At 49.7% G+C, this 13,589-nt stretch overlaps 1 protein-coding gene across 6 annotated transcripts in view; it reads right to left on the bottom strand.

Annotated features, from left to right (window-relative positions):
• Nucleotides 1-13,589, bottom strand: part of Ssbp3 (single stranded DNA binding protein 3) — a 158,159-nt gene that overhangs the window by 37,317 nt on the left and 107,253 nt on the right. For all 6 annotated transcript variants that reach the window (XM_008832994.3, XM_008832995.1, XM_008832996.3 and 3 more), the window contains exon 5: nucleotides 9,750-9,839. In XM_008832994.3, coding sequence (XP_008831216.1) covers nucleotides 9,750-9,839 — 90 coding nt within the window. The remainder of the gene's footprint in view (nucleotides 1-9,749; nucleotides 9,840-13,589) is intronic.

Below are 13,589 nucleotides of genomic sequence, written 5' to 3'. Positions count from 1 at the left end.
ATGACTGAATGCCAGCCTCTGAGAAGGAGCAGATTTCCAAACGTTCTCACACTCTTTGGTATAACCTGTAGCTGGTGAAGCAGGTAGAGCTATTGCTCTTTTATAGGCAGGAGAGAAAAAGAAACTTAAATGATACTCAGGCAAGTTTGTTGGTAACAGAACTCAATGTAGGACCAATGAACCAACCCAGCCCCTGAAGTCCCAACCCCTGGGTCAGAGAGAACAAATCTTCATCAAGTTCTCCTGAACAAGACTGCTAAGAACAGAACCAGAGGCTCCTGAACCCAAAACCTGCTTCTTTAACTCTACCTCCCCTAACAGGCTCCTGTTGGCTGGACCAACGAACAAGGAGTCAGGGTGGCAAAGGCTTAGGGAACAAGTCAAGTGGGCAGGATTCAGTGAGGGAAGAGGGAGTGGCCCCATTAAAAGTGCCAAATTGGGCTGGTATTTCACAGGTGCCAATCCGGTAAGTGGAACTGGAGGGCTAAGCACTGAAAGGCTAGATGATTTGAAAATTCCTGAACTTCAGCAATGCCATGAAGGTGTACTGAGAGCCAAGATTCCCTTTCCAGTAAGAGGAAAAAAACTCAAAGCAGCCCTGGCTCCTAGCTGAGTGGGAAGCCCTACTCGGGCTATTACCCTGGCTCACAGAATAAAGCAACCCCAGAACCCATAACAATTATCCAAAAGCTAGTGGTACAGAGTGCTCACCAAGCACCTAGCACCAGGCAGGGCTTCCTATGCATCACTTCATAGCATCCTCACAAGTACCCTAAAGAATCAGGGATATCATCACCCCAATGATAAGATAAAGCAATTGAGGTTCTCAGGGCAACCCCAGCAGCTAGGAGGGAAGAGAGGGCTGGGCTGCCCGTCTGCCCCCCAAAAGCAGCAGCAGCATGCTTTCTAGCCACTGCCAACACAGATCCAGAAGCTGCCCCTCATCTTCCAACAATAGTAAGAAACATTATTGAACATGAAGTCACATTTCTATGTCCAGTCCATCTTCCTCCAGCACAGAGAGGCTCCTGAGTATCTCAAGTGCTGCTCACATTCTTCCACTGGGAAGAAGCAAAGCCCCACTATCCTAAGGCCCTGTTCATAGCCACCTGCTGTTCCTTGGCCCCAGTGGGGTGCCACCCATACCTACCCTGCCCTGCATGTACAACAGATGCTGTCCCCTCTTGGGACAGCCCCCCCGCAGGGGAGGGGGTTAGCATCCAACAAAGAACTGGCAGTTCATGAAGACTACGCCTGTCCTTAGCACTTCCAGACTTGTTTGCCACCATTCTGGTCTTAGCAAGAGACAGAGCTTTTCTGGGAAAAAGCTCGCAGAAATAAGTTGTGCCTGGGCTATAGGCTCCATTGCTGCCAAGGCCTTCATCTGTGGAGGGGTGTTGTGGGGGGCACTCTTTATGGAGAAGTTGCCTAGGAAAGGGACTTGGGGCAGAAAACAGGGCTTGAACCTGAAACTCACTTGGTGGGCCCTGCCATGTCCCCAGCTGTTACACCCAGTTATCACACTACACTAGATGCTTGAGCTGTTTCTGAGTTCTGTCCCAGGACCCAGACCTAGATTCTCCCAAGGGAGGATGTGTGACATGATCTGACCCAGGGAGTGCATCCTAATCTGTATACTGCTGAGGCATGCTAGTAAAGGATTGCTAGAATTTTCTTCCTTAAACCACTTCTGCTACAAGAGACTAAGAAATTTAACCTCTTTTTCGAAAGGAGAAAATCTCACATAATTTGCAGAAGATGGGAGCAGAGGGCTTACGTCTGCAATAGGCTACAGAGAAATCAAACGAAAGTGTTCCCACCCATGGGAGCACCCACAAAGAGGCTCTTGCGGGGAGAGGAAATAGCACAGAGCTGGACAGCTGATAGCACAGGTCAGCAGCTCTCAGGGACAGAGAGAAAGAGAATTCAATGAAAAGAAACCAAAGTATAAAACGCAGGTCCAAAGAGGAGGGGATAGGCAGCCCCTGGTCTTAATAAACAACAGCGACACAAGTCTTTCCAGTATCAGATCCATAGATACCTGACTCGGGCTTATAGCCTGGGAGGTGAGGTGCAGGGGCAAGGAATAGCAGTTGGTTCTCTGCTCAGGCCTCTTCACTTGTCCCAAGATTCTGCTAAAGACAATCCCCACCTCATGAAAGGGGAGAGATCTTGGGAAGGAGGAAGCAGGGAGAGCCCTGTGGTACTGGAGGCAACCAGCAGGGCTTCACAATGTGGGGCTGGCTCTGCATTAGGGGGCAGTCGTGGCCCACAGAGCTGCTAAGGGCTTTGTTACTGAGCAAATCTCCTGGGCGCTGACTACTGATGCATAGCTAACTGGGCAGCAGACATTGATTTATGTTCAACTTTCCATTTCATCAGTGAGAGTTACGGTGCTACATGTGGAGTGCACGTTTTTTTTTGTAGGAGGGAGAGGCAGCTTAAGTGTGCAGAAACAAACCTGTCCACATACACGCACACATTGGCTTGTGTACCAACCAAGGCCCTAACTTCTTTTTCCTGTTTAAGGGGGAGGGTGGAGAGTCAGCTAGTCACTGAGGCAGTCTGGCATGTCAGGACTAACCTTTTGTCCACGGTTGCTAGGAGCCCTGGTGCTGGTCATCTGCTGCTGGGCAGACACTAGGCACCAGGCTGGCCCTTGGATGAGTACAGCCTGACCTTTGAGGAGGTGGTGCTGGCAAAGAAAGGTGATTGGTAATGAGGCTTCCCCCTCAATGAACCGAAAAGCAAAGTAAAGCCCAGAGAGGGTAGAAGGCCCCCTAAGGACACACAGGCATTTGGTAGCAGGGCTGGACTCAAATCAGGTGTGTAGCTCACAGGGAGGAGAGTTTCAGGCTTCCACCCAGCAACTGGCTTCCCTCACCAGAGGCGGGTGTTACTGTTCTCAGAGCAAGCAGGGTTGAACAGGTGGGGGCGGGGCGGGGGGGGAGCAGCAGTTGCTCACCTCCAACTGTGGCCTGGAGCCAAGCGGATGGGGTACCCCACCTCCTTTCTAATCCTTCTCAGGAAGGACCTTGCCTTCTGTCAGTATGGAGGCAGATGACCTAGCCTGGTGATAGGCTGGGGATCCATCTGTCCTCTACGGGCAGGGCTCTCAACCCATGGACAACAGACTGAGCAGAGGCTGGGATGAAGGGCAGGGCGTGGGATGGAAGGTGGGTGGCAGCTGGAAAGACAGGTGGTTCATTGAGAAGCCATGGTCCCCTTTCCTGTCCAGAACCATCTTTCTGGCCAGTCTGAGTAGGATTTTCTCATTTGTCCTGGAGCCATGCTGCCAGCTCTGGGGCCTACCTTCCAGGTCAAGACAATTCCAGAAGACAGAAGACCTCTTTCCAACCAGAGAGTACTTCATCCCAACTCTAAAAAGTCAGACCACTCCACTCAGAGCCTGAGGACCAGCAGGGAAGGGCTTAAAGGGGCAGAAGACACTCACTACCACACCTGCCTCCTGCTCCCTGCCCCCCAACCTGCCCAGCACTGCCTAACTGATTAGAAGCTAAGGTCTCTTCCAGCTCTGCTCCAGCATCTGCCAAGGCAGTGTAGCACAGGCCTCCCAATCCACTATAGCTCAGGACTCCAAACTCTCTAGCCTGCCTCTAGAAGCCTTATCCTTCTAGACTCTGGTGCTCTTCTTGGGGTGGGGGTCTTTCCACTTAGCAGAAACCATTCATGACACCCCATCTTTTAAAATTTTATTTATTATTTTATGTGTATGCGTGTATTGCCTGCATGTAGGTTAAGTGTACCCGTGTTGTGCAATGCCCGCGGAGGTCAGAAGAGGCTGTCAGATCCCCTGGGACTGGAGTTACAGACAGTTGTTAGCTGGGTGCTGGGATTCGAACCTGGGTCTTCCACAAGACAACCAGTGTTCTTAACCGCTGAGCCATCTCTCCAGCCCCAACATCCCATCTTTTTTTTTTTTTTTTTGTTTTTTTTGAGACAGGGTCTTCCTGTAGTCCCAGCTGACCTGAACTATGTAGACCAGGCTGGCCTTGAACTCACAACAATCCGCCTGCCTCTGCCTCCTGATTGCTGGGATTAAAGGTGTGCGCCACCACGACCGGATCCAACATCCCATCTTTAAACTCCAGTTTTCTACGTTTACTGCTCACCTTGGGCCAGCCTTATTCACCTCTCCTATCTATCCCTATGCTCTAGCTTAGGCCTTTTGCCATCTGGACATCCGAAGTGTCCTTCCACATCTGCATCCTGGCATATACCATGCCTCCTCCTGCCTGCCCCACTCCTTGGTAGGCCTTGTCAGCCTCTTCTTGGGGACAGCCTTCATGCCAACCTAGCAGCCCCTCTTGCTTGCCCCCATAGCTTATTCCCTGTCCTCCACCTGTCCTTCTTGTGTGATATGTCCTACTTTGAAGTCTCTTGTGGCCTCTACTGGACTGTGAGCCCCTAGGGAGCACCTTGACCCTAGGGACCATGTCTGACTCCCATGGATTTGGTTTCTGCCCCCTCATCTGTCCTTCTTTCTGATAGGGCTGCCAGTTCTGCCAACAAGTTGTAGCTAGTAGCAAGCTTCAGAAACCAGGAAAACAAGGTTTGAGTCTTCCCCCTACCCTAGACTTGAAGTGGTCACCAGCATGGCACAGAGATGCCTGTCCTATGGCAGCTGCTTTCTGGCAGCTCAGCTCCCTCCTCTTCTCACTGAAGAGGAAGGCAGGAAACACTTGGTTGCCTCTTCAGAGCTGTCCCCACTCCCACCAGTGGCATGTTTTTGTTTACTGGGTTTTGATCTCCCTGGAAATATACCACCCACCCCAACCTTCAGAGCCCTCAAGGTTCTCTACTGGCATCCTGTCCTTGTTCGGCTACTACCACTACCAAGCAGCTTCCTACTTCATCGTAAAATGGGTGAGATGGAGCTGGGCATTGTGGCGCGCACCTTTAATCCCAGCACTTGGGAGGCAAAGGCAGGCGGATCTTTGTGAGTTCGAGGCCAGCCTGATCTACATAGTGAGTTCCAGGTCAGCTTGGGCTACAGGGAGACCCTGTCTCAAAAAGACAAAAAAAAAGGGCAGATGACAGACTGTTTCTTCTCCAAAGCTTCAAACTTCCTTTCTCTCAAGGACCTGGGATCTGAGGCTAGAGCCTCACAAGGCAAGATTGTTTCTGCTACTTGGCAGGATGTCAACAGTCATCAGAATCCTCTTGAGGCTGTGTCTCTCTTGGGGAAACCCCAGCTAGATCTGCAGGAGATAAGTGAAGAGTCATGCTGGGGTCTCAGGAGGCAAGGGTTAGGGTTGTGTATCTTGTCCTTCTATCTGTTGATTATTTCTCTTCTTTTCTGGGCTGTGTGTAGCATTTGTTCCTTGTGCTCTTGTCCTTGCACCTGTCACAGGGATTGGGGGGTCGGGGGGTAAGTCCTCTGGGGCAGAGATCAGCCAATTTCCAGGGCAGTGGGCTTGGCAGGAAATGAGGAATGAGGCAGGAAGGAGGCCTCACTGGAATAGGGGAGGAGGACGAGGTCAGTCATTCTATCTCCACCAGCTAAGGTTTTGACAAAGGAGCTAGACCCCTTTGCTACCCAGGACTCTCTTTTCCTGGGAAGACATGCATTTTATCCATGACCTCTGCGGAGTTCCTGTGGCACCAGATTTCTTTTCCCTCTGGGATTCCATGCCCACATCTACGAATCACCAAGAATGATTCGCATACTAGATGTGCACCGTCTCCTCACAAGCCCTCTCTGATGTAGAACAGACGCTACTTACTAGCTGGTACTTATGGAACCTCAACATGGCTTCAGAATTGGACCCCACCCAATGCTAAGCAACCCAAGCTGGCCTTTGAATGGAAACTTTTTGCTACTTGTGGGAGAAGAAAGCCATAGTCTTTCCTTCCTCTCTAGACAACTAGACAGACACCTCCCCTTGGACTTCAGTGGACAGTGGAAGCATAGTAGATGGGGAGCGAGAAGTCTGAAGTCAGACTGATTAAACCTCAGTGGACAATTTGGGGCAATCCTTCACCTTTGTGAGTTTCTCTGTCTCAGCTCTGCTTCCCTACAGAAATCCTGACCAAAATGAAAGTAAGTCTCATGCTTAAAAACACAACTGGAAACAATTATTGGAATTTAAAAACAAAACAAGAACAAAAACAGTCTGTACCCAACGCTCTGCTCTCTATAACCTCTGTTCTCCTGTGATTGCTCAGTCCTAGACCTAGAAATCCTTACTGGATGGTCTCCCCTTAGGGCCAAGAACTAAGGGACGCAGCCAGACCAGTGGGCCTGGCTAAGGCCAAGCTGGGTTTGCCACATGTGTAGCCTGAGTTAAGTTGCAAGGGGGTCAAAACGCCACTGCTTGATTATGTAAAATCTGTCTGGATTCAACGCAGAAAATCAAATTTAGTCTAATCTGCTTCATCTATTGGTGAGAAAAACTTGGGCCCAGTAATGAAAAGCACTGACCCAAGGTCACTCAGCAAGTGCATGGCCAAGTCTTCTGTGTCCTTCTCTAGACACTCCAGATACCAGTCCTGTATGCCCAAGCCAGCTTCCAGTTAGAACCTGCCTGGTCAGAACATCCGGTCTAGCACTTCGGGGCTGGCTAGGCTTCTGTTTAATAGCATGAATACCACAAACAAACAGAGTTCAAACATGTAATGTGTCCCTGATACATGCCAAGTGCTACAGATGTCAAGATTAGGGCTTTTTCCTTGTGAATAAGGAACAGAGAATATGAATGTCCTTGCTAAATTCTGCCAAGACCCCAAGAATCCCACAGTATCCCAACCATGAAGTGTGCACAGGTCAATACACAAATAACCTCCCTGCCATCCCTTACCTTGTGACTAGATTCAACACATCACTCCACAGGACTAGGAAGCACTGCCCATCTCAGAAATCCAGAGCCAAAGAAGAAAAAGTAAATAGTCTCCTGTGTGGTTGGCCCAACCTTTGAACTCCAGGAGTGGCCCTCCAGGCCTAGCAGACAGAAGCCTGAGGAAGGAAGTCCTATGTGCTGCTTTCTGGGGGGGCCTTGATGGGGAGAGCTGCTCCCTTCTGATCATCATGGAGGCCCCACTGGCTTCTAAATTCAGGACCAACTAGTGCTGTGGTCCTGACTTGAAAAGGTACAGGCCACTGCAGGACAGGGGCTAGACAAAGCTAGCCTGGCCACCCAAGCCAGCTACTCAGCATATAGCTCTCCTGTGGCAGAGCCACCTACCCAAGCTGTAGCCAAGAGGGGAAGAAGCACAATTGTTGGCAGAAGATAAAACTCTAGATACCATCTCTATTTCCCTTCTAATATCAGAGTGGCTGCCTGAAGACAAGCAAGGGCAGGGTGGCCATCAATTGCTAATATTCCTGTCGAGCACTGACCTGCTCCGGAAATGCACTGCCACTACCTCCTTTCCAGAGAGATACCCTTTCTCCTTGCAGGGACCCAGGCCAAGTGGCAACATCACAGTCAGCAAGGACCATGCTGAGTGCCTGGCCTTCCCCTCACTCCTTCATCTGACATATGGGGAAATGTTGCTAGGAAACAAGAGACATGAATCACTCAGAGCCACCCAGGAAGCAGAGGCGCTAGGGTACCAAAACCCTCCTGAAGGACCTAACCAGCCCTTGACAGTGCACCTTGCCTGGGGAACAGAGGTGGCCTCAAGTCAAAGAGTCCAAAAGTTACCCGTTTGACAGTGGCTAGTAGTGGCTAAATAAGGACAGGAATCAGCCTGGGCTTTCTGACCACACACCCCAAACGTCATAGGGGAGGGCCCATGAAGTATGCCTGGAATTAGACCCTAACCATGGAAGATTATACCAAAGCAGGAAGCTGGGAGCTGCCCACATTATCAGCAGACCTGTTCCTTGTCCTAGACTCAGGCTAAAATAGAAGCCAATGGCCTATTTTAAAAAACACAATTGGCTACTTTCCACTTCTCACCACAGTGGCCTGCAATGGGTACCTGGAGGCAGGCAAGTAGCCTCAGAAAAGAGACACATGGGTGGCCTCCAGGGAGGAAAGCCACATATGTAATGCCTCAGGGCATCTGTGGTGCCATCAGCAAGGACATGTGAGCCGAAGAAAGAAAAAACTCCCACTAAGCAGAACAACAGGCGAGAAGGCCACCAGGTGGGTACAGACTGTCCTTGATGTGGATGAACCCCCCAAACATTACTTCCTTGGGTGTTGCCCCCAGCCTCTCTTCTTTATGTCTGTAGGTTTACCTCAAAACAGGACTCCTAGCAATGCCTGATCTGGTCTGAATTAGAGCCTCACACCCCAGGACTTCTGAAACCGCTCCTGTCTCCACTCCTTGAAGAAGGTTATTGCGCTACGTGCATGCTAGGAACGCACAAGGATACACACATGGCTACCTAGTGTTCTGAACAGCTATCCCTGCATCCTTTTCTTTTCTCTCACTGCCAATCTGTTTTTGCTCTTTTGAGACAGGGTCTCACTGTGTAGTCCTGGCTGGCCTGGAACTTGCTATGTAGACCAAGCTGGCCTTGAACTCAGAGATTCACTTGCCTCTGCCTCCAAGTGTTAAGATTAAAGGCAGGGGCCACCACTGCCAGCAATGCCTGGCTCCGCTGCCAATGTGATGAGTAGCCTGCTGCTTCCACTTTACCAGGAGCAAGCAAATCTCACTGACGCCCTTCCTTTTCATTGGTGAGTAACGTGTCCTAACCCTTCTCCTCCGAGACTTAACAGCAACTAAAGTGAAGTCTTCCAGGTCATCTCCCAAGGGAAGAGGAGTCCTCTAATGTCCCTAAGGACACTTCTATCTTTGTTCTGATGCCTTCAAGGCCCCCTATCTTACACTGAATACGAGCCTACCTGACACAGTTCTGAATTCCTGGGCTTCCCACAACAGCTCTCCCCATGTCCTTGTCTGGGAGTGCCACCCTTCAGAAGGCAAGGAGAATCAGGCACTTTCTCAAACTTAGCAAGGGCAGGCTTTAAGGAATGAGCAATGTTACAATCAAAAGCTCCACCATGAAAACTCAGCCTACAGAATGATAGCACTGCAAGGCACTTCCCAGTCCCAATTTGGCTGAAGTGGAGTGAGAACCAGGAGGGAAGGGAGGGATGGAAGAGGAGGAGGAGGCAGGAGGGGATGGTGGCCACACCCAACACTAACAAAACAGAAAAGCGAGTTCACACCCCATACACTCCCACCCCAGCCAAAAAGCCCAACAAGGTGTGCTGTGGAAGAGGCAAGGCTCCTGCCCCATGTGGGATCAGTTCCTGCCTGTGGTGGGCAGAGTGTGGGCACAGATGCTGTGGAGCGCTGCCTGTGATCACACTCGGAAAAAATCAGTGGTTAACCAGAGGGAAAGGATGCTAAGACCTGCCAGGATGGTGGGTTTTTTGTTTTTCTAGATTACGCCTAAGGTTTGTAGTTTGGACAGGAAAAGTAAACAATGACAATGACAGCAGCAACCAAACAGAAACAAAGAACAGTTTACTCATTTCTATTTTTTTTTTTTTTTTAATAAAAAGCCCCACACTGGCCTAAGAGCACTAACCCAAACTTCAGGGTGGCAGAGGGCACTGCCACAGCCACCCGGGAGGTGTCTGCCTTTCCATCTCTCCTCCTCAGCTTTTGGCAGAGGTAGAGGAAGTGATGGGAGGGCAGGGCCTCGACCAGCACAAAGCAACTGTATTTAGATCATGGAAAACTGAGCTGAGCTGCTTTCCTTCCCTCTTCCCGCCCACCCAGCTTAGTTTGAGAGGTGCACAGGCCTCCAAGCCAGCACATACCTGAAAGAAACCAGGCGGGATGGGGCCTCCAGGCATCCCGTCATTGGGGGGAATGTTGCCAAGCACAGGGCTTGGGGCAGCTGCTGCACTCTGTGGAGACAGAAGGCAGAGGTCAGTGACAAACCCCCAATCACATTCAGAGCTTTGGCCCCTGCACCCAGAGACCCTCCCTCTTCAAAGGCCACCTTCTATGTAAAGCCCTCCCAGCCCCCTTGCTAAACCACACCAGTCCTGGCATGGTATGGGGGTAGATTTAACAGCACACCTGATCTGGTTGCCAGAGGTGTTATTCGCTGGTCAAATCATGTGCTCAGAGCCTCCACCGCCCCATCTCTAAAATGGGAGTTGGAGGTTGGGGGGACAATGTCATCCTTAGGGACACTGTAGGAGTGATAGGATATAGATACAGTAAAAATACTCCCACAGTATCTGGCAGAGTGGTGATGAGCGGCCAACATGCAGTGGCTGTTGTTGATCGTACCTTGCCTTTCTACCAGCTGCTCTAAGAAGCTCTTTGTGGGCAAGGAGACCAATTTATAAACAAGTGGCTAACATGTTGCACAGAGCAGGTCAATAAATAATCACAACTTATTGAATAGATGACAGGCCAAGGAAATACCTGAGGAAGCGCAGGTGTGTTTTGACCCCATCTCCCACAGGGCCCCAGGTGCCTCTGGAAAAGAACAGGGGCGCCACAACAGGGGATGGCCCTTGCTTTTCTCATTAAATGCTGCTATCCTGGCACCCACTTGGTACATCTGCTTCAACAAATGCTTCCCAGGGGTGAGCAGACGTTGCTTGGCCTGTCTGGCCTCCTTCCAACAATCTGTGTCCAACCTGTTTGTGTGGCCAGCATATCAGTGCCTGGCTCTGTGCTCACACATGCCGGGCTAAGGCTAAGACACCAAGGCGCTGTCTTGAGAAAGCCAGAAGTCTGGGTCTCCTCCCTGAGACTATCCCTTGTTCCTCCAATTCCCATTAAACTTCCAGGTACAACACCTGCTGATGCCTACTTCTACCAGCCTTGGTCCTCCCAATTCCATCATGACCTAGAACAGGACAATCACCAGTCACCTCCTTCTATCTCAGGACTGCAGCCCTTCTTAGCACTCCTTTCTTGACATAAAATAGGACAGAAGTGTGGAATTCCCACTAACACACCACATGGAAGAAAACGATCAAGCTGGGTTTGGTGGCACATGTCTTTAATCCCACCAATCAGGAGGCAGAGGCAGGCAGAGCTCCACTGGCTCTGGATTTGTTTTTGTTGCCCACTTTCTTGCCAGGGAAGGCTCTAACAATGTGGGTATGAAGAGGACCCCAGAGGGGACATGCAACAGGGGTGTCCGCCAGACCCCAAGAGCATGGGCTAGCTGCTAGTTATTTTCAAAATGAAGGTACCTACAGAAAAACACTCCAAATTCATAATCAAGAAGATTCTGCCCATCGCCAGACATGGCAGATCTACACCTGCTTCCCCCAGGTCTATACCAGGCCCATCAGGAAAGGGAGCAGGGACATACCTCGCTCCAGCCCCAGCCCCAGCCCCAGCCCCAGCCCTGACTGCCTGGGAGGGACTGCAAAGGGGGTCCTCAAGGTTTAGTCATTAGCTGAGGTTTAGTCATTTGCTGTGTTATTCTCTGTGGCTAGTGGTTCCATGAAAATGCAACTTTTTGTAATGAACAGCTTTCTTCTCTGCAGCAGGACCAAATTCTTTCAAAGAGGTGGAGACTGAAATAAACATCCACATATCTCAGATCCTTCCAGAGGTGATACTACATTGAGCTCCTTCATCCTTCACACACATCATTAATTAACCAGCTTCTTAAGCAGATTTGGAATCACTGCTAATTTGGTAGTTTCTTTTTGGTATTTTAACTAACCTTTTGGATGACTACATTTTGAAGTGGTTTATGTTGACAACTGTAGTTCTGCTTTTGTGGTGAAACATTCATGTTTGAGTGTTTGACTTTTTACATGTTAAGGTATTTGTTATAATCGAAAAAACAACAACAACAAAAAAACGTTTAAATAAAAGCCTGGACCTACGACTGCATTGCTGTCTCACCTATGAGGTTCCTTTACTCTCAGGTGTGGTTTGTCCATGAAATCAGGAATGGGTCAATGTTCTAGGGACTGGGGGTAGGTGAGAGGCCTGTGGTTCTTGAGATAGAATGGCCAGAGTAACTATGGACTTGGTTAAGTGAGTGGAGTAATTGGCTTTCCTCAAATTACTCTCTTTGTAGGAAAACAAAGGCACCCATGTCAGCCATGACGAAGGGGCAAGGAAGCCAGGAGATGACTTTCACTGCATGAAGCCTCCTCCCGCATCTAGACCAAGCAACTCTGCCCTGCATCAGTTTGTCATGCAACTGACTGTGGTTCTCCTTCAATTAGGAAGTGAATGTGCTCTCACAACAGAAAAATTTTTAAATGGCAGAAAAGCAGCAACTGGTGCTGAGAGGCAAATGGTAAGAGCCTGGTAAGGGTTGAAGAGTAACTATTATAGAACCTAACCAATGGGACCCCAATCTACATCCACCCCCACCCCATCCTCCTAAACCTTTACCCTAGGGGCTGCTAACCTACATAAAAGCCAGCACAATGTGAGGCATACAGCAAGTGTTCAATAATGATTACTACTTGTATTATTCAAAGACCTGCCCAAATCTGACCATCTGAAGCCAGGCCTTTTAGGGTTGCTAGGAATCAGGACTTTCCCTGTGGTTTCCACGTTGAGTTAGAGCTCCATTAAGGCACTCAACAAAGTACCTCATGTGAGTTTTCTCTACAAAACATAAAACCTAAACCTAAATCCCCAACATGGTGTTGCATGCCTTACCCCACAATAAAAAAATGTAATAAATAAAATTTTAATGCTCAGATAAACCTGGATTCCCATTAGGTCAGCTAACCTCTTGATTGTGAAAATGGTACTTCGTTCTGTAAATCCCTCTCCCTTCTTGCTAAGCCCCAACACTCAGGCCTTGGTGTTTAATAGGCAGCACATGTGTTGAAATCACCAAGTGTAGCCTTCCTTGATTGAAACTCAAGCCAAGTAACACGGCCAAGGGCCCAGGGCTTTAGTGGGTAGGAGGTGTGCTGTAGGTGTGGCCTGGGATATGCACGTGGCAAAGGTAGGTGTGGTCCTGCTGAGATGTCCCTGAAAAGGTATGGATTCAAGGATTCTCCCTGGGGAGAGCAGAAGGCCACACTGCTCTCAGCAAGCCGCCTCCAAGAGTCTGTACAGAGTTCTAGTATGTCCTGGTCCATCCAAACAGCATCACCGATCGAAGATGCACAGTGAGAATGCAAAGACTGGAGAGAATGGGATAGGCATGGTCCCACCTTTAATCCTGGCACTCAGGAGACAGAGACAGGCAAATCCTTTTGAGTTTGAGGCCAGCCTGTCTACATTACTGAGTTCCAGGAAAGCCAGGGCTACATGGGGATACCCTGTTGGGAGGATGGAATGGAGAGAAAGTCGTCACCCCACAGAAAGGCCAAGACAAGAGCAGTGGGGTTTGGAAAAAGTAGGGAAAAGAAGCCCCTTGGTCTCCCACACCAGGACACAGTAAATTTGGGGGGAACATGTGCTCCAATTCTGCAGCTCAGAGAAGACAAAGAGCTGTTGCTACATGAAGAGACAGAACCAGCTGGTGTTAAAAATAGGTTCCAACGACACAGAGAGTGACATAGGATCCCAGTCTTCAAATAGCCAGGAAGCTATCGTGCGGGAGGAGAATGCATGTGCCTGCCCAGCTCTGGGATGGCTTGGGGTTCAACAATAGAAGTCCCAAGCTACACAAAGCTTCCCTGGAGAAGTAGTCACCTTGGAGG

This window comes from Nannospalax galili, unplaced genomic scaffold (assembly GCF_000622305.1).
Source record: "Nannospalax galili isolate Female #2095 unplaced genomic scaffold, S.galili_v1.0 scaffold356, whole genome shotgun sequence".
Lineage (NCBI taxonomy): Eukaryota > Metazoa > Chordata > Mammalia > Rodentia > Spalacidae > Nannospalax > Nannospalax galili.
The sequence above is the reverse complement of the archived record's forward strand: the minus strand, read 5'-3'. Positions and strand labels throughout refer to the sequence as shown.